The 26,768-nt window shown below is 39.7% G+C and overlaps 1 protein-coding gene across 7 annotated transcripts in view; it reads right to left on the bottom strand.

Annotated features, from left to right (window-relative positions):
* gish (casein kinase I gish) overlaps positions 1-26,768 on the bottom strand; it is a 204,636-nt gene that overhangs the window by 134,249 nt on the left and 43,619 nt on the right. For all 7 annotated transcript variants that reach the window (XM_019053432.2, XM_019053434.2, XM_019053435.2 and 4 more), the window contains exon 3: positions 6,333-6,402. In XM_019053432.2, the coding sequence (XP_018908977.1) occupies positions 6,333-6,402 (70 nt within the window). The remainder of the gene's footprint in view (positions 1-6,332; positions 6,403-26,768) is intronic.

Here is a 26,768-nt window from a genome sequence, read left to right as displayed (position 1 = left end):
AACCTTCCGTTGGCTATCAGACGGCCGCTGAGCCTTGCGGGAATATAATTGATACTCAATGTGTCAATAGTACGAAGATAAGTTAAGGAGTACGGTCCAACTTCGGGGTGCACGACGGCAGTTGCCAGTTGCCTTGGCCCCTTGAGGGCGCCTCGCCGGCCAGCCCGGCCTTACTTACTTACTTACTTACTTACTTACTGCTATGCTAAGGAAAAGAGCACTGAACAGATTCTTTTAAAAAATAATCCAACCTGCAGTCTTCGTTCTGCAGACTATTAAGAACAATTCTTAAAAAAACTGAGAAATGCATATATATTTTTTTAAATGAGCATATTGTCCAGGGAAAAAAGGCAGAGTTACAAAAAAAATAACCTCTACCTTAGCATGCAGACATAGTTCTCAGCTAAGCGCAAGATATCCTAGTGAGTGTACTTGAAACTTTTACATTGAAGATTGAAGGTTACCCGATCGAAGAGGAGTGAAGAGGGATGTTTACTTTTTGCAGGCAAAGACCCCCTCGAATGTGCTGGCAAGATGGCCGCGACACGCAACGGGACCTTAGAGCTGTTCAAACACTCTCTAACCAATACCTACTCTAACCCATCCTACCGTTCGCCGCCTCCCCACCCCACCCTATTCATCCAAGTAATTATGTTTCCAAAGTAAAATGTCATCTTAGGTACCTAATGCTACTTATTTATGCTCCCATATTTCACCCCTTGATGCCTGACTGGTAAAATTTACCACTTTTTGGATCATTATGTACTTTAGTAGGTATAAGTTATCAAAAGCAGAAATGTGCACAGATATTTTTTTAGCATATTTTTCAAGAAATATGCTAAAGTGCCTCGTTACCTTTAACAGGAAGTTTCCAGAAGTTGTACCATTGTGCCACAAAAAAAATTGATAAATTTGTGCGAATGTTGAGTTATATTTTTAGCTTGATGGTTCATCTTCACATGGAAATATTTTTGGTAGAATTATAAATTCCACTCTGAAAGTCTGGCAACACAGCTAACTTAGCAAAAGCCCTCATATTTCTTAGGAAGTTAAGAGAGGGTAAGATTTCTCCCCCCTCCCCCAACTAGTTCCTTCAATGCGCACAGAATGCACTAAGCAACATAAAAGCAGAAGGGAAAGTGTAACAGGTATAATTAATAGATAGGTATTCACTGCATGCATGGATGATAATTACCTTAGCAAAAGCCCTCATATTTCTTAGGAAGACAGGAGAGGGTAATATTTCTCTCCCCCCCTCCCTCACAACTAGTTCCCCCATTGCGCACAGAATGTACTAAGCAGCATAAAGCAGAGGGAAAGGTACAGGTATAATTAATAAAAAGGTATTCACGACATGGATGATTTCAAAATTTGCCATCTGCTTAACATGTTTGAGATAATAGTAAGCAACGATAGTATTTTCTGGAGGAGGATGAAAAGGGTGCTGCATGTATACAGCCTGACAAATACGTAAGTACAACTCTGCGTCTTTACGACAACCAAGTACACATCTTTTTTACCTAAAATTTAACTCTAAGTACATATATTGTGTTTCTCCCACACGTAGATAGCCTCCTTATATTTTTTCAATAATTTTCCCTGAGATCTACGCCTGATTCCAATAAGGAAAGAAGGGCGCTACTTCAGTCTTCAGCTGCCAAAGCTTTACTTATCCTGAAAACATACTTTGTGGGCAAAAATCCTCAAACTCATCCCTTATCATATATCGAGCATCCTCTGCCTACTTAACAATAAATCCTCTAATCAAACATACATGGCTCAGATAGAAATTAAGCTCCCCCCCCCCCCCCACATTTTCCATCAAAATTCAAAATGTAAATAGGTACGTTTAAATTTACGATTAGTTTCAATTTCAATGCCTCAGAACGCTGGGGCCCCCACACAAGCTTGTGATTTCTCCAGAAATTCTAAAGATTCTCCCTCCTTAATCCTTAAATTATATCAGAAAAATATCTTGCCAAAGAATTTTGAGAATTTCCCTGGTTAGGACTTGCTTTAGACGCTTTTAGAAATTTAATCTCATCGCAATCAAAAAGGTCAATTCCCTGAGCTGAGCAGTTTAATTTTTCTCCAAGAGTGAAATTTGTGCTTGGCGCCATTAGGAATAAAGAGTAGGGGAAAGGAGAGAGCAACAGAGCAGAATCATGGAGTCCGAGCGAGCTGCACGCACGCTCCACCAGCTACTCCCGCTCTGTGATCGTCTGCACATCGTACGGGGTCTTTGCCTGCAAAAACGCTCAATCGTGAAGAGGAGTGGCTAGCTCCTGCGATCTCTTTTTTCATTAGACGCAACCGGTCGCACAAGATGCCCCCATCATTATGGCTGACCTGCAGGGGGAGCCACCGAACACTTCCGAGTAGTTCCGATTCGTTCCGAATGCCGATAAGGAGGATGAGTTGGCGGAAAATTCAAAATACAACGAAGGAATTGCAATTTCAATTTTAATTCTTTTACTTTTATTTTTTTACTTATTAATTTTTTTTTCTCGGTACTTGAAAAAATTCCAGACTTTTGGAGCAAATTCCCTGACTTTTCCATGTTTTCCAGGCCATTTTTTTCCCTGACTTTTCCAGGTTTTCCAGATTGCTGGGAACCCGGGAAAATAGGTACCTACCCTTGAGAGGGATGATGCAGTTGATACAAAGAAGCAACATTATTCTACCTCTGAAAGTAGGTAAGCTTACAGTGTAGTATCTGCAACAAGTTTTTCTCTTTTTCAATTCATTTTCTGACTGGGGTCATTGTAACTTGAGGTTGAATTCAGTCGAATATTACCTGAATCGCTGAAGTTCAACAGCGGGCATAATATACTTACAATTTTCTTGTCCTCATGTTTCAAGTCACATCCTTAGATGTTTTAATTTGTTAAGAAAAAATATTTTTGAATATCATCAAAAATTGGGTCCTACCCCCAACCTATGTCTGAGGATTTGTTTTAAACAGTTCTAAGTTATAAAATTTCCATATATTTTGGTCATAAATATGATTTTACCTTGAATAAAAAGACTAAAATATTTAGTACGATGAGAATTTAAACGAACAGAAATAATGAAACTTTGGGGAGCTGTTTCTAGATCTAAGAAAACAATTTTTTTAAAGGTGCAGCTACTCATATCAGAAGTGTAAACGATTACATCACAGGTCATTTGCGTTCAATTCCATTAGAATCCACTTGGCATTACCTTCAAGGTCCCGAAAGATGCCATGGGACATGCAGATAGTACAGCTTAATGGAATTGGGTGTCTGCTCTAAAACGGCGTTTTTCAGTGCCGTTTTCAATGTCATTATAAGACTGGCGCAACAATAAAATTTGATAAATTAATTATATAGTGAATCTATTTTTACAATTGGTAATTAAAAAAGCAATGAAATTGTCATTCTGAATTTCACCCTGTTGTTAATGAAACTAAAGGGAACGTATCCATATGCATATTTATAGTTACATCAGGGATCATCTCAAAGTCTGAACGTGTTCTTGTCATATAATTCAATCTATTAGGTATTTAAAAAATAATTAGGTAATTATGTACATGAATTCCAGCTCAACTTGGTACTTCAGGGCAGCATTACCAAAAGAATCAAAGTAACAGATTCCTCTAATATAGTCAAAATCGGTATAGCTTACAGATCAAGAACTATCAAGCAACTAGAAAACAAAAACTAAATAACAGGTTGATGGTAAATTAATAATTATTAAATAAATTATTAATAATTATTATATAATTATTAATAATTCCCCACGAAATGGTGTGGACCCAGCACCCATTTCTCTATCTTGTTACATACAGGTTTCGGGCCACTTTATAGTGTTTTTTTCTTCAGTTGATGGTAAATTAAATTACTTTTATACATTCTTGGTAACTTATTTATCTTAGTAATTTATATATTGTATGTATATCCTTTCCATTCGTCTCATCTTTTTTTTTTTTTGTTGTTGTTAAAAATTTGGGGCCACTAGACAAGGTACGAATTTCAGCATTCTGATACATGCTTCTTAATTAAAATTTTACGTAGAATACGACGCGCACAACGAAAATTACCGAAATCAACTCCTTCCAAAGATATTTAATGATTCTTGATGCGTGAATTCAAACCACCCGCTCATGAAAACTCAATGCTCTGCATGATTCACATCATGCGCTAAAAATTATCATGACAGTCTCTGCGATATAAAAGTCTGGCAACCTCAATCTTGACACTTTGGCTCAGCTGTAGCAAATTTTTTATAGTTTGAACAACACATGGTGGGAAATGAACATTACTAGATTGAGAAGTTTGTTGAAACCGTTGTAGTGCGCGATTTGGCTCACGTAGAGCTTTGAGTTTCTTGTCAGCGGGCGGTTCAAATTCCTTGGAACCAATGTGAAATAAAAATGTTAATATCTTCGTTTGGATTTTGTTTCATTAGTTTTCGTTGTGCAAATCGTGCTTTACGTGAAATTATGGTTAAGAAACATGTATCAGAATGCTTAAATTCGTACCTTGTCTAGTGGTCCATTAATGCAATTAACCAAAGATTAAATAATCGATTGAATTCATTAATCAAGGTACATTTCCACCAATTTGTACATGTTACCTGATCCTACCCTCCTTCCTAATTGTATCACTTCTGAAAAAATGATAAGTTATATATTGTATGTATATCCTCATCTATTTGTGTCATCTATTTGTTTTCTTCCCCTGCGTTCCCGGACTACGTTCAACAAAAAAGAGAAAAAAACCTACAAAAATGGTCTGGGACAAACTGTCTTATCAGAAAAACGGGTATATTCTATGTCTAGATTACCCCATTACGATGACAGGGCGCTCTCGGGCACTTAGTTTTATCATAAAATTTAATATTTTGGGGTCCAAAACTTAGCAATGCTGCCACAAAGGCAAATAAAATCAACGGGCATGCAAATTTCAGGTAAGTTGCACCTCATACCAGGAAAAAATATACTATAAATTCAGGTTAGCCAAGGCAAGTATGAGGAGGCGGGCGTTTTATTTGTCACACCTAGGGCCATCTAGCTATTACACCCCTGAAAAACTACAAAAGAGCGATTATTTTTCGAGGAGCTTTGATTACATACTTCGAATTTGGTCAAAAATCCATCAGAGAATACCCTACTACAACCTCTAAGTGTACGTTTGTTGTTAAAGTTTGATGTACATTCAAACTCCATAATAAGGGACTTCAGGCGCACCACGCCTAATATTTTTCAGCAAGAAAATGGAACACTCTCATTGCATCTTAAGTCAAAATTGAACAATTTGTTAAACAAAACCGAGAAAAGGTGACCTCGAATTGATGTGGGATAAACGCACTGGTTAGAAAATAGGCACTATGAAAGAGCAGCTGCTGAAAATAACGGCGGAGAAATTCAGTTTACTGGATGAAGAACAATAGCTTTTTGATCACCTTAAGAATAACTTACCTCCTTCATGAAGAATAACATGGTGCATTCCTCTAGACTGTGTGCATACGAGGTCTACCATACTTTGAAATTTGCGGTGTTTTCTTTTTTTTTTAATTTTTAACAAAAACATAGTGTAAGAAACTAATTTCCTGGCTACACCTAATAATTTATAAGTAGCATTTTAATTTGCTTTATTACAATGGGCCACAAGACAAGGTAGGAAACTAAGCATTACAGAACTTATTTCCTCATCATAATTTCACAAAAAATACGTCGAATGTAACGAAAACTTTCAAACTTCACTCATAAGTGAGAAATAAACGATCGTAGTTTATCCTAGGAACGGCAAATGAAAGCTCCCCCGTCTTGAAAAAAAGCCGGTTTCAACTTGAGCTGAATTAGGCACTGAAATCAACCTGTATATTAAGCAGATAACTAAAGCTCGTTTTCAAACACACTTCCTTCTTTTGATAAGAGGTACCTGAGTCTCATTAGGAAATAAATTAGTACACAGGAAGCTTTTGCATCGAAAAAAAACCAAAATTAGTTTAGTTTCATGCAGCCTTTAACTGAAATAATCTCAGGTTTTATTATGCTGCGAAGTGTGAATCAACGTAGACAAGAACCGTTAGATCCTTACTCTTATGAGTTTAATTTGAAAAATTTTAATGCGTTCATCGCATTCTACATAAAATTTTAATGCGTTCATCGCATTCTACATAAAATTTTAATGCGTTCATCGCATTCTACATAAAATTTTGATGAGGAACCATACACCACGTTGCTTAATTTTGTACCCTGTGAACCTGTGTTGTCTATGAATAGAGGCTAAGAATTTTTGTTACTTTTGTATGGCTTTGTATGGTTCTTTACTTTCAAGAAGACGAAGATACATATGTATGCTTACCATGAGATCCTAGTATTTTATAAAACCTATATTCCAAATGCAGCTGGGGCGCCTTACATTTCATTGATTCCTAAAACAAACCAAAATGACAGAGCTCTCAGTTAAAAAAGGCAAGAGAAAGCATGAGAAAGTTACACCTGAACAAGAATTGTATTCATCTGATTGTGAGCCTTAATGTAGCGTTCAACTTTATCTTTGAAAAATTGCGTTTCGTGCAGTTGCAGATGTACAAAAAAGATGATTTGTCTGCAGTATTTTTAAAAAACTGTGTTCTATACATCAATCTTTCCGTCTTAATGCGTAGAATTAGATTTTCGATGGTATCAAGTTCAAAAATCAACCCAGCATCTCCCCATTCAAGATGGCACCTGATAAAGGCGCCGCGCCAAGGAGGTTTTAAAATTTTAAATTTTCTAAAGAAGTCGACTGAGGTATCAATTTCTGTGTAATTTTAGTCACAGAATCAGAATATTAAATTTTAAAAATTCTCCGATCTAAGGGGGGGAGGGGATCCAAGAAAATGGGCTCTTAGTAGAAAAATGTTTATCTTTAGATGCTGTATGACATATCTGCCAACAGGTTTTCTGGGTCTGGAATCACAAAGGTGAGCACGGTGCTCCTGAAAGGGGTTTTGATCGAAGTTGGTCCTGACATAAATATTTGAGCTGGAATGTCAAGAGGAGCACTACCAGATACTAAAAACCACAATTTCGAAATAGGTTGTTCGAGCTCCTGGAGAAATAATCGCGATTTTATGGTTTTTTAAGGCTTTTTTCGGAAAATAGGCTCATGTAAGGCAACTAAATTCTCCCCCCGCCCTCGTTTCCGACGTATTGAGTTATATTCATTTTAAAAGTGCGTAAAATTTCCTATCAAACGATGTTTAGATTTTTGAAATTGTAAAATTTGCTGCGTAAAAACGCTGCAACGCCGTTGGAATATAGAAAAATATTTCGGAAAATGGTTTATACACGTCAACCTTGGTACCGTGACCCTCCCCCATAAAATCATGCCCCCCCCCCCCCTTGACCGATCTTGCTAAGTGCACTTTTTTCGATGAAATCGCCCTAATTAAAGGTGTCGGAAATGTATGCGAACCCATCCTAGACCACTTGCTTTTCCAATCCCCGTCACTCCCCTTAACCCCATTATGACCCTCCCGTCACCCCAAAATCCTTGTTAGCCATGAAAGAGCCACCGAACCGTGCGATTCTGAAAGCAGATTTGTTCCCGTTTCTCTTTTCTTTTTTCCTTTTTTCAGCTGGAAAAAACCTTTTAAAGACTCCATCTTAGGTAGCTATAGGAACCCAAGACAGGTGTATGGGATTGCCACTTACTAAAAATCCCTCCGCTTTGGGTGAGCCAACTGAAAAAACTTCGAAACAAAAGAATAAATATGACTCGGAAGGCAGTGAATTATACAAAGTGTTAGAAAAGTCCCCTCCCCCCCCCCCATCTAACTTTTTACCTAACTGAGATAGAGATTTGAAACTTGGAGGATGTTCTTAGGTCAAAGGGAGCTACTTTTTGGCCCCCCTAAAATTTTTTGGGGGTAACGGACCCCAACTTTTCTTTCAAATGGGAGGACCCCCTTTGTGATACTTCGTTCGAAAGAACATAAAAAAAGAAATTTTTTCGCGCAAACCCGAAGTCAAAATCTCAAACCGTTTCAAAATGGCGGCCGGTTAAAGTTCAAAATGGCCGAAAATTCACACCGGTTATTTGTCGATGGATTTGCGCGAAAATCGGAATAAAGGGGTACTTTGACACGAGAAAAACGAATTTGACGTTAGATTTTCAAAAAACCCTAATTTTTCAAAATGGCGGCCGGTTAAGGTCCAAAATGGCCGAAAATTGACAAACTTGATTTTATGCCGATGGATTCGCCTGAAACTTGATATCTGGGGGTATTTTTGGCACGAGAAAAACGAATTTGACGTTACAACTCAAGTTTGTCACTTTTCGGTCATTTTGAACCTAAACCGGCCGCCATTTGGAAAAATTAGGGTTTTTTTGAATAATCTAACGTCAAATTCGTTTTTCTCGTGCAAAAATACCCTCAGATACCGATTTTCAAACAAATCCATGTGCAAATAGCCGAGATGCCAATTTTCGGCCATTTGAACTTTAATCGGCCGCCATTTTAAAACGGCTTAAGATAATGACTTCGGGTTTGCGCGAAAAAATTTCTTTTTTTATGTTCTTTCGAACGAGGTATCACATAGGGGGTCCTCCCATTTGAAAAAAAAGTTGGGGTCCATTACCCCCAAAGGGGGGCCCCCAAAAAATTTTAGGGGGGCCAAAAAGTAGCTCCCTTTGACCTAAGAACATCCTCCAAGTTTCAAATATCTATCTCAATTAAGTAAAAAGTTAGATGGGGGGGAGGGGACTTTTCTAACACCCTGTATGGCGAGACGCGAGAGTGACAGCGGTATTGCTGAAACATCTACCGCGGCTGGAAACCTATCAATGAATTTTGAAGAGGAAGGGAACGTTGAAGGGTAAGGAAAGAAATCAATTTTAATGAAAACGATGAAAATAGCGAATCCGACGGAGAAAATGCAACAGCCATCTCGATACAACCCACAATTCATGACTCTTCGATGTATGAAAAACCTTCCTCCTCGATGGATTCGCAATCTTCCACATCGAGCTACGAAGACCCTCGGATAGGGCTGTTCTATCGGTTGTCGGTAAGCTACCGAAACAGTTCCGTTAAGAAAAAGTTACGATAAGAGCGCTCATGCCGATAGCGATCAGAGTTTTCGGAGCTGACGAAAATGAGCTGTTGCCATTTGTACATCTATTTTACGCGCCGCCGCGCCAGGCAATCTGATAAACCGACACACTGGGCAACAATGCATTGAATGCGAGCTCTCAAAAATCCGATAAGGCCGGCTGTTGTCGATATCATCGCCACTGTCGGTACTGCGCCAGTTTCAATAAGAGACGATATCGAAAGTGTTCCGGCAAGAATTCGTTTGAACACACCTACCCTCGGATAACCGTCCGATCCAAAAGATTCAAGATGACGTAAAAACATCAAAGAAGAGGAGCGAAGTCGGCATCGAGTGAGCCAATTGTAAAAATGTCAAAACTTTTTTCAATATTCTATCCATTGTTTGAAAACAAGAGTCTTAAAAGAAGTATCTTTTATTTTCAGTTGGCTCCACCAAGCGGAGGGTTTTTCAGGTAGTGGAAAGCTCATGCACCCATCTTGGGTTCCTATAGATACCTGAGATGGGGTCTTTAAAAGATTTTCCCCGTCTGAAAGAAGAAAAAAAGAAAAATAAAACCCCATAAAAATCTGCTTTCAGAATCGCACGGTTCGGTGGCTCTTTCATGGCTAGCAAGGATTAGGGGTGACGGGAGGGTCATAGTGGGGTTAGGGGGAGTGATGGGAGTTGGAAAAGCAAGTGGTCTATAGTCCGTTTCACGAAACCTGAGACTAATTATTCGGCATGAAAATCCGTAAATGGCAACGCATCAGTCTCGAGCGCAGGTGACCTGACCGGTACCGCTCGCCGGAAACCTTCTTTGCTTCAAAGGCCGGCAACCCGTCCATTGTGAGGGTAGGAACAATGGGCACCCTTCATCCCTCCTAAATGAGTCCTGGTACCCGGATCGAAATTTTTTTCTCGCTGAAAAACTAATCTTTAGGCGTGAAAATTTAGTTCCAGCGTGAAATTGTGATAAAAGCGCACTAAAATTTCGTCCAATTATCTTAATTCTGAGCTGACATACAGTATTTCGCGGCGAATCGGGGTCACACGCAAATGCCGTATATCAGCTCAAAATTAAAACAATTGGACAAAATTTTAGTGCACATATATCATAATTTCACGCTGGAACTAAATTTTCACGTCAAAAGATTAATTTTTCAGCGAGAAAAATATTTCGGTGCGGGTAATAGGGCTCATTAAGGAGGGATGAAGGGTGCCCATTGCTCCTACCCTCACAATGGAAAGGTTGCCGACCTATGGTCGCTGAACAAAAGAAGGTGTCTGGTGAGCGGTCCGGTCACCCGCGCTCGAGACTGATGCATTTTCATCACGCATCACTTTCTCACGCATTTTCATGCCGAATAACATTTCCGACACCTATAATTAGGGTGATTTCATTGAAAAAAGTGCACTTTGCATGACCGGCCCGGGGGGGGGGGGGATTAAACGGGGAGGGGGGGGGTCACGGTACCAAAGGGGACGTAAGTAAACCATTTTCCGAAATGTTATTCTATATTCTAACGGCGTTGCAGCGTTTTTACGCAGCAAATTTTACGAAAAACTGATGATCTTCTAAAACCACCCGTAATGCTATGATAGCCCAAAACTTCTGCCGTAATTGCTCGGCTTCAAAAATCTAAAAATCGTTTAGTAGGAAATTTTACGCACTTATAAAATGAATACAACTCAATAGTCGAAAACCCCAAAATAGGCGATTTTCTTTGTTGGGGGACGGGGGTGAATTTTCGCCATTTTCTCAAGATGGCGGCCATTTCTGGAAAAGAATGTTTGTTGGCAAACATCAGATTCGGATTCAGGGACCAAAATGACAAAGGAGTCAGTCTTCCTTTTTTCTGCCCCGATTTTCGCAAAGTAAAATCACAGATTGACTGGACTAATGGAACTTCGTTGCAAGCAAATCCTAGGCACACAATTCCTTTTGCTTAAATTATTTTACATTTAGTTTCGTTTAGAGTTAATGCGACTTTTTTCTTTTCAGAAATATTCTGATAAGAGGATTAAGTATTAATTGCCACGAACAACGTAAAAGAACGTAAAAGACGCGCGCAATGCGCGCGTCTTTTCAGGGATATCAGCGCAACTAGCTTTTCTTCTTTTAAAGTGTCCCGCGCATCCACCGCGGGAAGGAAGTGCATTTCCCGCAGTAGGATTTTCGTAGTCATAAAATCGTACGTCTGTTAGTCATTGTGATATACAGGGTGATCCAAAAGTCCCTTCCACCCCCTCTAACTTTTTACCTAGTTGAGGTAAAGATTTGAAACTTGGGGGATATTCCTAGGTCAAAGGGAGCTACTTTTTGGCCCTCCTAAAATTTTCAGGGGGGCCCCCCTTGGGGGGGCAACGGACCCCAACTTTTCTTTCAAATGGGAGGACCCCCTTTGTGATACTTCGTTCGAAAGAACATAAAAAAAGAAATTATTTCGCGCAAACCCGAATTCAATATCTTAAACCGTTTCAAAATGGCGGCCGGTTAAAGTTCAAAATGGCCGAAAATTCACACCGGTTATTTGTCGATAGATTTGCGCGAGAATCGGTATGTAGAGGTATTTTGACACGAGAAAAACGAATTTAACGTTCGATTTTAAAAAAAAACCGAAATTTCCAAAATGGCCGCCGGTTAAAGTTTAAAATGGCCGGAAATTGTCACCTCGGTTTTTTGCTGATGGATTTGCCTAAAACTTGGAATTTGAGAGTATTTTAGCATAAGATAAACAAATTTGAACTTAGATTTCTAAAAAAATCAATTTTTGGTCATTTAGAACTTTGACCGGCGGCCATTTTGGAAATTTCGGTTTTTTTGAAAATCTAACGTTAAATTCGTTTTTCTCGTGTCAAAATACCCGAACACACCGATTTTCGCGCAAATCCATCGACAAATAGCCGGTGTGAATTTTCGGCCATTTTGAACTTTAACCGGCCGCCATTTTGAAACGGTTTGAGATATTGACTTCGGGTTTGCGCGAAATAATTTCTTTTTTTATGCTCCTTCGAACGAGCTATCACAAAGGGGGTCTTCCTATTTGAAAATTAAAAGTTGGGGTCCGTAGCCCCCCAAGGGGGGCCCCCCTGAAAATTTTAGGGGGGCCAAAAAGTAGCTCCCTTTGACCTAGGAATATCCCCCAAGTTTCAAATCTTTACCTCAATTATGTAAAAAGTTAGAGGGGGTGGAAGGGACTTTTGGATCACCCTGTAGATAGTTTTTTCCAGATATTTTCTTTCCTTGGGCCGCTGTGCGACGAACAGTTCGTCCAAAAACTTTCTTCACCTGACCCACTGTGCGACGCGCAATTTGTCCAAAATCTTCCTTTCCCTGAACCACTGATTGTGAGCGACGCAAAGCTTATTCAAAAACTTCTTCCCCTGACCCATTGTGCGACGAAAATTTTGTCCAAAAACTTCTTCCCCCTGACCCACTGTGCGACGAAAATTTTGTCCAAAAACTTCTTCCCCCTGACCCACTGTGCGACGATCAGCTTGTCCAACAACTTTCTCCCCCGACCCACTGTGCGGCCCTGCTCCGGCCGGCTCCTCTCATGCCGCGCACCCCTCGCCTTTCAAAGCTCGCCATTTTTGAACGGCTCGGCCCATTTAGCTCAAATTCAATACCAAACCAGTCCTAGGGGAGAACTACCACCCACAACAATTTCAGCTCCAAATATTCATTTTCGCTCGAGTTATCAAGTGGACAAGATTTGACCTCCCCCGACTTTCGAGCCCCACCCCTCAAAATCTATTGCATCAAATTTCAATTTTTTTCGCAGAATAGTAGTTCTAATAAGTCTCTACTAAATTCAAGAAAATTGGTTAAAATATCTTTCAACGTAAAAAAGATATAACTACTCAAAAACCGAAAAATCTTATAAAGGCGAAAATACATACATACATGCATACAGGGTGTCCCAAAAGTCCGTACCCCCCCTCCCCCCCCGTAACTTTTGAACGGTTAGAGATAGAAAAACGAAATTTTGGAAATGTTTCCATCTTAAAGGGGACCATCTTTTAGGGGGGTCGAAATTTCTTCCCCCTCTCACGGGGGGCGCGGGGGCCCCCAACTTTTTTTTCAAATGGTAACCCCTATCTTGTGATACCTCTTTAGAAAGAGCATAAAAAACCAAGAATTTTGGCGCAAAGCGCAAATCAATATCTTAATTTTTGACCGAGTTATGATAGGTCAAGGGTCAAATTTGACCTATTTTCAAAAAATCATAACTCCGGTTCAAATTATCGTAAAGAAAAAATAAAACGGGAAAATTCTCCAATTTGTAAGCACTTTCAAGTAAAAATCACAGAAATTACTTCAAACTAATTTTAAGGGGGGTTCCGGAACCCCCAAATACGTCATTTTATGGGTCATACGATTTTATCGCGAAATGAGCCTATTTCCCCTTACTTTTCCTCAACATTGTCTTAGTAAGTTCAAAATTAGTTCAACATTGCGTTTTTAAGTCCCCAAATTTCGAACAAAGTTTTAAAAAAAAATTGAAATTGAAGAGTTAGCCCGTAGAAGGGCGTATTGCATCATACGCCCTTTTTTCGGCAATCATTGATTTAAAATCTACATACCCTGGAGTACATATTCACAAATTTTCATGATCATCCGATGATTCTTCGAGGAGTTCGCGGCCAAAATGTAGAAAGCCCTTCTTTGGGCAAGAACGCCCTGCTGCCGGAAATTCGGATCTTTTCGGATACAAGTCATATTTAATGCAGTATTATACCCGTAAAACATTTTGTACGAGATTGCTACAACATGCTGTTAGTATGATGAAGAGAGGAGGAGGGGGGGGGGGAGTCGCAATATACGACGCACTATGGTCCCAATTCACTTTTCAGTGATCAAAAATCATAGCGGCTCTCCGTTTGAGTATAAATACATTTAAGATGTGTTTTCCTCATGATTTTGATGCGCTGAATCCGAATTTGACCTCCGCTTTTCCCTAAAAAATCATTTGCAAAAGTTACTGTCATTTTTTCACAAAAATCACAAACTACCATACGATTGGCTTGTTGTACATGCTTAGATTGGATGAAAACCATGCGTTCATTGCACATACATGTACAGTTCATGTAAAATTAAGAATGTTTTGATTTTTTGACAACCCCCCCCCCCAGTATTTTTTTTTTTTTTTTTTTTTTTTTTTTTTTTTTTTTTTTTTTTTTTTTTTAAAGAAAACTGAACTGAAAAAAATGAAATAGATCTAAAATTCATTTGTATTTTAAAAATGTCGAAATAATGCTTCAGAGAAGACTTTTCTTTACGTTGATTTGACGGGAAACGCAAATCGGGTACATAACAATGTTGAAGAGCGGGGGTGCAATATTGTCACGTTAAGAAAAATTCAATCAACAATGGATAAATATTCGGAGAGTAAGAAATTTTACATCAATAGGTACTTTCTAGGATTGAAAAGAGCGTTTTTAAAGATAAATCTGCGGAGCGGAAAACTTCCCAAAAAATCTCAAAAAGTAGGGGGAACCAAATTTTTTTCGAAACGGTCAACCTCAAAAAGATTCATAGAAGCTATATAAGTGCGTCTCTGTAGATGCAAAAGTGCTTAGCACGTGTTAAGCCTGCAACTATAGGTGTTTTTCGGGGCAAACAATTGAGTTTTCCTGGGACAAACACGTAGTCACGTAAAAAATTCAAATTTGGTCGAAAAAGCAGGCGGAAGCAATTATTTTTGGTTCGGTTGCCTTTCTAAGGATCTGCAGAAACGACTTAAAAGTGTCTCTGGAGGTGCCAAATGTCTCAGAATATTTTTCGAGGGGCTTTCCAGGGTTGTAAAACAGTATTTTGAAAGAAACACGCAGGTACGAAAAAGATTCAAAATTCGTCCAAAAAGCAAGAGGAACCAACAATTTTTGGTTTAAAATCCTTCTTAAGGATTCATAGAGACTACTTAAGCACGTTTTTGGAGGTGTCGCATGCCTCAAAAAAGTTTAAGACGACTACAGATTGATCGATGGCTAAACTTGCTAAATACCGTTATTTTAGCCACCGACTTAGAGACCTAGTAAATTCGATTTCTCGAGAAAAAGCAAACCAAAGCACGAAATATTTCTACTGTAGCTTCCCAAGGATGTGTAGAAGCTCCCTAAAGGTGTCTCATTAGGTGACCTTTGGTGACTTTTTTTTAAAATGAAAGTTCGTGGGAAAAATCGGCACTTTTTTATGAAAAATAGGTATCCAACTTCTACCTTGTGTGGGATGTGTCAGAATGTCTCGGAGAAAAATTGTAATTAGTGCGTTACAATCCTCTTAGAGTCCTCTACAAAATGGTATAAGCAAGAATTCTGAGAGACCATTTCATGATTCAGGAGAGGTTCCGAACGCTTTGTTAGAAATAGCCACTTCACGGGTCAGAAAATACGTATCCGACTATTTGCACAGTTTGTGACACTTTCAAAGTGACTAGAAATTTTTTTGAGGTATACTACGTGTAGTTTATGACCCGTAGATACTATATTTATCAATTTTGACTTGAAAAAAAATGTCGTCCAATTTCATAAACATCGATTTTTGAGCGCTCCCGAGCGGATTGGGACCATAGTGCGACGGTATCCGCAAAGTCACCCACTGCACCTGCACTCCGGTGTATCGCGGTTATCAAAGATAAGATATCGTACTGCTTGATTCCTTGTCGCCATACGCCGCACATTGGTTCCCAGACCCGATCTGGATGGCATTAATTCGAAAAAATGAATTTTGGAAAAATTAAAATTTGACACCACAGATTGATAGTGCATACTCTCGAGAGTAACTTGGCCAAATATCATGAAAATTGGATCACTAATAAGGAAATGATAAGCACCTAAATGTGAGGCCGCGAGGTACTTTCGGGCGGACTCACACCAGTTTTCAGTGTTTACTGTTTGGTCCTATGATTTGAAGTTCATCACACAGAAATAGATGCAAAGTTGAAGTGTCCTGTTATGGTGTATCAAAAATATAAGGCATGTCAAAGGTTTATACGTTTTCACTATCCTCCAAAAACGTGTCTGTACATCTAGACAAGCCGTTAGACATAGCGTTATTTTCTACTAATTTCAAGCGAATTTTTACAAAAATGGCTCTAGATAAATGTCTTGCGCCGGTTCGTACGCATACAGACCTACTGTAGTAGTTAGTACTAACCCTACACTTGATTTTAGTGCAATAAAATTCTGCGCATACTTGCGTCCCCGGGGGTTAGGGCACTTTGAATTTCCAAAACCGGCTTTCAAGAAATAAAGAATTAACACACTAAGGAGGTTAATGCAGACCTCAGATCATTGGGAATATGAATACTGCATTTTTTACAGGTCGTGTGGGTTCTCAAATCTTCATAATCGTTGGGATGATTATTTTTTACCTTGTCTATAACTCTAGAGAAGCCCATAGACTTAGTAAAGCTCCGATTTTCTGACCGAAAATTTTACAATTATGGCTCAAAATGAAGAACATGTGCAGGTCCGCACACGTGCAGACCGACTGTAGTGGTTAGTACTAACCCTACACTTGATTTCGGAGCAAAAAAATTCTGCGCATACTTGCGTCCCTGGAGGTTAGCGCACTTTGAATTTCCAAAATCGGCCTTCCAGAAATGAAGAATTGACACACTGAGGAGCTTACTGCAGACTTTAGTTCTTTGAGGATATGAATACTGCATTTTTTGCACATCACGTGAGTTTTCAAATCCTCACAATCATTCGGATGATTATCTTTCACCTTGTCTATACCTGTAGAGAAGCCCATAGACTAAAGACAGTTCCCGTTTTTTGACTGGAAATTTTACAATATGGCTCAAAATACACATGGGTTCTTAAATCCTCACAATCATCGTTTAGATACTTGTTTTTCACCTTGTCTTTACCTTTAGAGAGGCCCATAGACATAGCACTGTTCCACGGTATTCATATCCTGCAGTATTCATATCCTCAAAGAACTAGAGCCTGCAGTAAGCTCCTCAGTGTGTCAATTCTTCATTTCTCGAAGGCCGATTTTGGAAATTCAAAGTGCGCTAACCTCCAGGGACGCAAGTATGCGCAGAATTTTTTTGCTCTGAAATCAAGTGTAGGGTTAGTACTAACCACTACAGTCGGTCTGCACGTGTGCGGACCTGCACAAGTTCTTTATTTTGAGCCATAATTGTAAAATTTTCGGTCAGAAAATCGGAGCTTTACTAAGTCTATGGGCTTCTCTAGAGTTATAGATAAGGTAAAAAATAATCATCCCAACGATTATGAAGATTTGAGAACCCACGACCTGTAAAAAATGCAGTATTCATATTCCCAATGATCTGAGGTCTGCATTAACCTCCTTAGTGTGTTAATTCTTTATTTCTTGAAAGCCGGTTTTGGAAATTCAAAGTGCCCTAACCCCCGGGGACGCAAGTATGCGCAGAATTTTATTGCACTAAAATCAAGTGTAGGGTTAGTACTAACTACTACAGTAGGTCTGTATGCGTACGAACCGGCGCAAGACATTTATCTAGAGCCATTTTTGTAAAAATTCGCTTGAAATTAGTAGAAAATAACGCTATGTCTAACGGCTTGTCTAGATGTACCGACACGTTTTTGAAGGATAGTGAAAACGTATAAACCTTTGACATGCCTTATATGTTTGATACACCATAACAGGACACTTCAACTTTGCATCTATTTCTGTGTGATGAACTTCAAATCATAGGACCAAACAGTAAACACTGAAAACTGGTGTGAGTCCGCCCGAAAGTACCTCGCGGCCTCACATTTAGGTGCTTATCACTTCCTTATTAGTGATCCAATTTTCATGATATTTGGCCAAGTTACTCTCGAGAGTATGCACTATCAATCTGTGGTGTCAAATTTTAATTTTTCCTAAATTCATTTTTTCGAATTAATGCCACCTAGATCGGGTCTGGGAACCAATGTGCGCCGGGCCGCACCACTGCGGCTGTCATTGATATATTCGGGAAAATCCTTTTAATCAGTAACAATCAGACCGTCAATGGCAGTAGCCATCCGCATGTCTTCCTCGTAAAGTACCTAGTTTCAGTATGAGTTTAAGTGCCTCCGATTCTCCGCCGCGTAAAAGACCGCGTAAAGTTTACATAAACCACACGGAATGTAAGAAAAGACTCAATGTCCGGGCAAGTAGATTGAGCGGTGATGAGTATGTTAGTGCGTGGTCCGGGAAAGAAAAGCCGGGGAAAAAATTTGCCCGAGTTTTGCGTTGCTGCTCGGAAAAGTGCGGCACAAAAATTCCTGAGCCGGTGCAGCTGCTAAAATTCGAAAGTTTCTACAACGAAAAGACCAAAGAACTTCAGGACGCATCTCTGGCAAGTTGTATAAAAAAAGTACCTAGTTCACCAGTTTTTCGTAACAAGCAATGGTGCTACCACCTTCGTGTTTCGGGAAATGAAAGAAAAGTATGTCGGCAGTTCATTATCAAACTTTACCAAGTGTCCGAAAAACGTATCAGGGTAATACAACATTAAATAGAGAACAATGCGAGCTTTGATGAAAGACGCGGAGCGCATGGAAACCATCCTCATAAATTAGATCCCCTTGTAAAAAAGTTGATGATGGAGCACCTCTCAAAAATTCCCCACCACCAGAGTCATTATGGTACGGGAAAATCGCAAAGAATGTACTTCGATCATCCACAACTTACTATCAAACTCATCTATGCTGAGTTCCAATTATATTATAAACGCAAAACTGGACGAATCCTTAAACTTAGCTATCCTCACTATTTTAAACTGTTTAAGACTCAAACACAGTTCGGAATTGGAATACCAAAAACAGATGTGTGCGATACGTGCGCTGCGTTAAAGGAGAAGATTAAGCATGATCCTGACGACCCATGTCGGGATGAGTTAGATTTACATCTTCAACGGGTTGAAGAACGGAAAAAACTTAGATATGAGTGTATAAATAAGGCAAAGAAGGATAAATCATTTCTAGTCCTCGAGTTTGATAACGCGCAGAATTATCCGCTACCCCTTCTTAATGTGAGCAAACAATTTTATAAAAGACTTTTGTGGTTGTACGGATTTAACGTTCACGTCTTCAATAATGACGACTCGTACTTTTATTGCTTCCTGAAGAGTCAGGGGCAAAAAAATTCAAATTCGGTTGTATCTTTAGTAAGCACAACGATCGAAAAATGCATAACGCGATTTCCTGAAATCAGAACTGTCGTGCTGTTACAATCCGACGCCGCCGGCGGCCAGAATCGCAATGCGACGATGCTTAAGTATTGTTCGTGGCTCAGCCAAACTCGTGGAATCAAAGTAGTGCAAGTATTACCTGTGAGAGGACATAGTTTTTCGCAGTGCGACCGCAACTTTGGTCTGGTCCGGCAAAAGACCAAGAAAATGGAAGTAATCGGAACCGCTAAACCCTGGCTGGAAGCTATTGTACAAGCACGGTCAAACCCGCGTCCTTTCGAGCTAAGCATGGATGCTGATATCCTTATGGACCGGGAATCTGCTCTTGTAACCTGTTTCCCAAAACCTCCTGTCTCCACGAACAACCTAAAACCTGTGTCTAAACGCGAAAAATTTGGTATAATGCAGTATGTCATTATAAAGTATTTGCCGGATGACAAACTTAAGTGCTCTTCAACCTATCAAATGGATTATAGCTTCTTCGAACTTTCATCCTCACTTTCAACCGAGGATCTGCAGACACTGAAACTTCGACAAGTGCCGCGACCGAAAGTATCGCAAGCGAAGCTGATTGATGTTCGAGGCCTTCTCAGGTACCTTCCAAAGGTGGACCAAAAATGGCTGAACCGTATCTTGGACGATGCCAGTCCAGCCGATTAGAAGACTGTATGTACTGTACTGTATTGACTGTACTGTATTTTCTGTGTACCTACATGAATTCAAAAATATATTCCTACCTTTCCTGGTAAAGTAAATCTTTTTACTTCCTTGATCAAAGTATTAAAAATGTTCAAAATGCAGAGGGAAAAAAATAATGCATTATTCAGAAACTTGTCACTTATAAAATCGATTTTTTCTTCCGTACTTCAAACTATAATCAAAGCTATCTGACCAGAATATTTATGTAGTTGATTAGTGATAAAATTTAAGCCTTACAATGGAAAAGGAAATTACAAAATCGTTCAACCTGCTCTTTTTAAGAAATTGTACTAGGTTGCTGGTAGAAGGGCGTCTTAGGAGGCTCATTAAATTCTCATGCTGTGAGAGCCCCAAGCAGTTTGCAATCAAAGAAATGGTCGATTTTCAGTGCAATATACTTTGACAAAAGAAATATGTTCTCAGTTTGCCCCATCATCAACACAGCAGGTTGAGCGATGAAAATGAAAACTTCAAATGCGTTTTTCTCAAAACAGGGTACCTTATATACACGCCCTTCTACGGGCAAACTCTTCAATTGAAATGGTTGAATTGAATCACCTTAAATTTCGTTTCTTGAAATTTGCCCGAAATTTAGGGACTTGAAAACGCAATGTTTTAAGGACCCCTAAAATCCAAAATTGGCCCATCTAAGGCCCAAAAAAGACCCCCTAAAGAGGGGGAAAGTACTAGGGTGGACCGTTTTTGAACTTTTTTCGAAATTCCAAGACGGCTAGTGCTAAAAAGTTGCGTTTTGGCATAAAAATAACGCTCAATTTTTTTCAGAATTTTTGGATGATGTCCTGAGCCCGTCCCGACGCCATCTTTGTTGCCAAATTTTCGATTTTTTCGAGAAATTTTAAAGACTCTGTTTGAGGCACGGGAAACGCGTAGAATTAATGAAAATGCAATTTAAAATACTTTAAATATCATTTCAAGCGATACAGGTCAGGATAGGACACCCCCAACGCGCAGGGAATGCCTTAGGGGACGCGATCATGGACCCCCGAAATCCCTTAAAAATGCGCTTAAATACTACCTATATTTTATGTTAATTTTCATTGATTCTATTTTGCTCATACTTTGTGTTATGACTAACAAAACTTATCGGTAGACTATGTCCTACTATTTTACGGCTTACGATGTGAAATTAGAGTGCAAAGGAGTGCTACAGGGATGCCATATCCCTCAGTAATGAAAAAATAACCACCGGGCTAGAATGGGCCTCTGATCTGTGGATATCACTGGAATAATGTTCCTGTCACCTGAACTGAGTACTACTTAGTACAGTATGCTCAGACTGATGGTAAGATATAATACAATTGAACACATTAGTAGTTAAATCTGGCAGTGGTGGGTGGCGGTTTCCATGCGCTTCGCGGATCGGAGGGTGGGTCACGGTGCCGGTTTTTTTGAGGCGCTGAGCGCAGAAAAATTATTGTATTTGACAGTTTTTCATCAACCTTAAAACAGGTGTGCCGAGATTGAGGAGGCTAATGTATCTCACATTGTGTAAGCAAATAATATATAATAGTTTTTTTAAGTCCTTAAAAACTGTTTTTCACAATTTACACTGTTGCCATAAGCACTCAAGTACAGAACAAAAAATACACTAATTTTCTCCTGGGCTCGAGTAAATTTGGCAACAGTGTAAATTGTCAAAAATAGTTCTTAAGGGCTAAAAACATCTATTATTTTCTTACACGTTGTGAGATATATTAGTCTCCTCTACCTTGGAAGACCTCCTTTGAGGTTGATGAAATACTGTCAATTACGGTAAGTTTGCTGGGCGCAGCGCCTCAAAACTAACTGTGCCTTGATCCACCCTACCCCGACCCCTGAGTCAAAAATGAAATTTTCTCGTTTAAAATAGGCTACAGGGTGTCTTCCGAAGAAATGCTTAGGTTTGGAATAATTTGGACGCATTTTAAAGGCCGGAAAACGCAGTTCTGCGGATCGACCCATTTTCTTCCCATTTAAACCAATGTGCTTTCTTCCGACATTTTAATACAGCTTTGGGGGAATATATAGACTTCACATAATATGCTGAGACAACAGAATTATCTTTTGGGGACAAAAAGGAATGAGGAAAAGCCCGGGGAGCAAGGTTTTGAGATGGTCGCCTCAAAACGGAACATCCTCCGAGGGTAGTTAACTTCGTTCCTCTAGGATCCGCGAAGCGCATGGAAACCGCCACCCACCACTGCCAGATTTAACTACTAATGTGTTCAATTGTATTATATCTTACCATCAGTCTGAGCATACTGTACTAAGTAGTACTCAGTTCAGGTGACAGGAACATTATTCCAGTGATATCCACAGATCAGAGGCCCATTCTAGCCCGGTGGTTATTTTTTCATTACTGAGGGATATGGCATCCCTGTAGCACTCCTTTGCACTCTAATTTCACATCGTAAGCCGTAAAATAGTAGGACATAGTCTACTGATAAGTTTTGTTAGTCATAACACAAAGTATGAGCAAAATAGAATCAATGAAAATTAACATAAAATATAGGTAGTATTTAAGCGCATTTTTAAGGGATTTCGGGGGTCCATGATTGCGTCCCCTAAGGCATTCCCTGCGCGTTGGGGGTGTCCTATCCTGACCTGTATCGCTTGAAATGATATTTAAAGTATTTTAAATTGCATTTTCATTAATTCTACGCGTTTCCCGTGCCTCAAACAGAGTCTTTAAAATTTCTCGAAAAAATCGAAAATTTGGCAACAAAGATGGCGTCGGGACGGGCTCAGGACATCATCCAAAAATTCTGAAAAAAATTGAGCGTTATTTTTATGCCAAAACGCAACTTTTTAGCACTAGCCGTCTTGGAATTTCGAAAAAAGTTCAAAAACGGTCCACCCTAGACAGTACTTCCCTCCATAATTTCTCTTTGATCTCAAAACTGACGTACATTCTCCAGAAAAAGACAGGTTCCCACGTAATCGACCCCGAGAAATCCAAAGGAGGAGTAACGTTTTGGGCCTTTTCCGGCCCCACCTGGATTTTGCTAAATGTTTCATATTTTCAAAGTACTAGTCTTAGGTAGACTCTGTGCCAAATATTAGACCGAACGGAGCCCATGCAAGGGCGCAGCAGCGCCTCAAACCCAAAATCCTGGAATCGAAAAATAATTATTTTCGACGACTTTTTCGACCACTATCACTCTTCCAGCAGATGATTCTTATGTAATTTTTTGCGTACTTTCCGTTTCTGGCCATTTTAAAGTCCTCCAATTAATTTTAAAGGGCCTGATGGCCCATTGTTGCCATTTTCGGTCCATTTTTAGGGGTTTTTTCCATTTAACACATTCAAAACTTAATTTAATCCAAAAACTGTGTACATTTTTGAAAAGTACGAAATAAAATGAATAAAAAATGTTCAGTAAAATTTTTTCCTGCGTTGCCAAATTTCCGAGAAAATTGGTCCCAAAGTGTCAAAAACGGCAAAAAATCGATAAATCGCCGCGTCTAAGGTTCAAGAAAGTGGAGTACAACTTTCATATTGTACCAGGTATTAGCTCTTATCCATCCATACAACATATTAAAATATCATAGTTGTACCTGGATTCCCACGATGTGAAAATTGACCGAGATGTCGATTTTAGCGGCCTTTTTTTACTTGAAGGTAGCTCTTTTGAATGTTTTTCGACCTTAGTCACCCTCTATGGATGTGTACTTTATGTATTTTTCTACGTACTTTTCATATCTGGCCATAAAAATGGCTTCCTGTGAATTTTAAAGGGCCTAACGGTCCATTGTTGCCAATTTTCACCAATTTTTAGGGGTTTTTTCAAGTTTACGTGTGTGAAACTTAATTTAATCGAAGAACCGTGTACATTTTCGGGAAGAACGTAAAAAAATACATAAAAATGTGATTTGTACCTTTCCCCTACGTTGCCAAATTTTCGAGAAAAGTCGTCCTAAAGTGCCAAGAATGCCAAAAATTGGATTAATCATCACGTCGAAGGTTCCAGGAAGTGAATTATGACTTTCATGTGGATCGTGAGACGCTTTTTCCACGCATTTTCTGTTGTTCGGTATATTTGGCCTGTAGCAAGCATCTTGAGGACCAAGGATTATCTCGAGGTTACAGGAATAAAGAGGTGAACTGGAGTGAAGGATAAAGTAAAAGCACCTTGAGGGCCCGTTTTGTTACGTTCATCTGCGCCATTACATGTTCCGTGAGATGCATTGCAATTTTCCATTTTCGATACGTTATTTGTAGTGAAAGAAAACTTGAAATTCACTTCCTGGAACCTTCGACGTGATGATTAATCCAATCTTTGGCATTCTTGGCACTTTAGGACGACTTTTCTCGAAAATTTGGCAACGTAGGGGAAAGGTACAAATCACATTTTTATGTATTTTTTTACGTTCTTTCCGAAAATGTACACGGTTCTTCGATTAAATTAAGTTTCACACACGTAAACTTGAAAAAACCCCTAAAAATTGGTGAAAATTGGCAACAATGGACCGTTAGGCCCTTTAAAATTCACAGGAAGCCATTTTTATGGCCAGATATGAAAAGTACGTAGAAAAATACATATAGTACACATCCATAGAGGGTGACTAAGGTCGAAAAACATTCAAAAGAGCTACCTTCAAGTAAAAAAAGGCCGCTAAAATCGACATCTCGGTCAATTTTCACATCGTGGGAATCCAGGTACAACTATGATATTTTAATATGTTGTATGGATGGATAAGAGCTAATACCTGGTACAATATGAAAGTTGTACTCCACTTTCTTGAACCTTAGACGCGGCGATTTATCGATTTTTTGCCGTTTTTGACACTTTGGGACCAATTTTCTCGGAAATTTGGCAACGCAGGAAAAAATTTTACTGAACATTTTTTATTCATTTTATTTCGTACTTTTCAAAAATGTACACAGTTTTTGGATTAAATTAAGTTTTGAATGTGTTAAATGGAAAAAACCCCTAAAAATGGACCGAAAATGGCAACAATGGGCCATCAGGCCCTTTAAAATTAATTGGAGGACTTTAAAATGGCCAGAAACGGAAAGTACGCAAAAAATTACATAAGAATCATCTGCTGAAAGAGTGATAATGGTCGAAAAAGTCGACGAAAATAATTATTTTTCGATTCCAGGATTTTGGGTTTGAGGCGCTGCTGCGCCCTTGCATGGGCTCCGTTCGGTCTAATATTTGGCACAGAGTCTACCTAAGACTAGTACTTTGAAAATATGAAACATTTAGCAAAATCCAGGTGGGGCTGGAAAAGGCCCAAAACGTTACTCCTCCTTTCATGGTCTCGAAGCTCCTCTAGCCCCCCTTAGAGAGTAAACGGGGGGCCCAATTTTAAAATTCGGGGCTCCTTTCCGAATCGCAAATTGATTGCATCCAAATTGAGGAGCAGAACACATTTACATCTTAAGTGACCCCCACGAGTTCTAATTGAACCCCCTGAACGGCAGAAAGTAACCCCCTGAAGAGAAGGGCTTTGCTCCCTCCAAAAGTTTCTCAAGATTCCTCTTTGGTCGCACAATTGACGTCGATTCTCCAGAAAAATACGGTTTCCCAGGTAATCGACCCTGAGGACTCTGAATTTCATGGTCCTTGGGCTCCTTGGGGTCCCCGTTTACCCCCCAAGGGAGCCTGGAGGAGCTTCGGGATCATGAAATTTGGATTTCTCGAGGTCGATTACCTGGGTACCCGTCTTTTTCTGGAGAATCTACGTCAGTTTTGAGACCAAAGAGAAATTATGGAGGGGGGTACTGTCCCCCTCTTTAGATAGTCTTTTTTGGGCCTTAGATGGGCCGATTTAGGATTGTTAGGGGTCAATTTCACGTGAAATTATCCGTGCTTTTCCATTCTGATGCGACTTATCCGCAGTTCGGTCGGGAACCGTGACTTTTAGCATCGTGACCCCCCCCCCTTTACCCCCCAAGGGGGGCACGGGGGTTTCGGGACCACGAAATTCGGATTCCCTATTCAACCCCGCGGTCCCCCACTTCGTACGACCTAAAACAACCGAGAAAAAGGCCTGATACGGGTGGTCTGAAACACCCTGTTTACATACATACATTACACAGCCACAAGCAAAATCTTGGAAACACAATTCCTGACGAACTGCCGGACCGATAAGGATGATCTTTACATGTATGTCATCTGTAGTAGATGTAGATGTGCGAAAAATTATGAAACCTCGAACTTTTAATGTTGTAGAGCTTTTAAATCTCATGTCACTTGAGTCCAATGTTAATAGCGTGAGAGATATGTCGTTTCCGCTAGAAACGTCAAGGTGTGGGATTCTACCTGAGTGACTCGAATAAACAATAAAACAATGGAAAAGCTCGTGAAGGACTCCCCATTCGAAGAGTTGAGGAACGGTGCATCGCTCAGGGTTCAAGGTTCAAGGTATAAGGTTTTTACTCACTTTTTCCTCATTCTTCCGGCTTCGATTTGTGGCATTGGTCAACTTACTTGATTGCTGAATTTCTATTAATATTTACAGCAGATAAACAGCAGATACAAAGTGAGAGGGCAGGCGCTGCGTCGCGTCGGGACGGACCAGATATTATTAACTCTTAACGGTCGAAATCCGATTTTTTTTAAGTATTTAAAAATAACATAATAAATGGAAATTTCTCCAGTACGTGGACTGTAAAATTATGTACATCCAGCTATACTTCATCATTTACAAATCTGAGTGTTACGTCACAAATTTTGAAATCGATGCAGCTCGAACACAAAATGGTGTATTAAAATGGAAAAACATTTTAGCCTATACATATGAATATAGGGCCCGCGAAGCGGGCCTGAGGGCGCGAGGCACCCTCCCGGGGGTTGGGCCGCGTAGTGGTCAGGGGACACGGCCCCCTAGTACAAATATACACACATATA

This window comes from Bemisia tabaci, chromosome 1 (genome assembly GCF_918797505.1).
Source record: "Bemisia tabaci chromosome 1, PGI_BMITA_v3".
NCBI classification, from domain to species: Eukaryota; Metazoa; Arthropoda; class Insecta; order Hemiptera; family Aleyrodidae; genus Bemisia; species Bemisia tabaci.
Note: the sequence above shows the minus strand (reverse complement) of the source record. Positions and strands in the feature narration are given on the sequence as shown.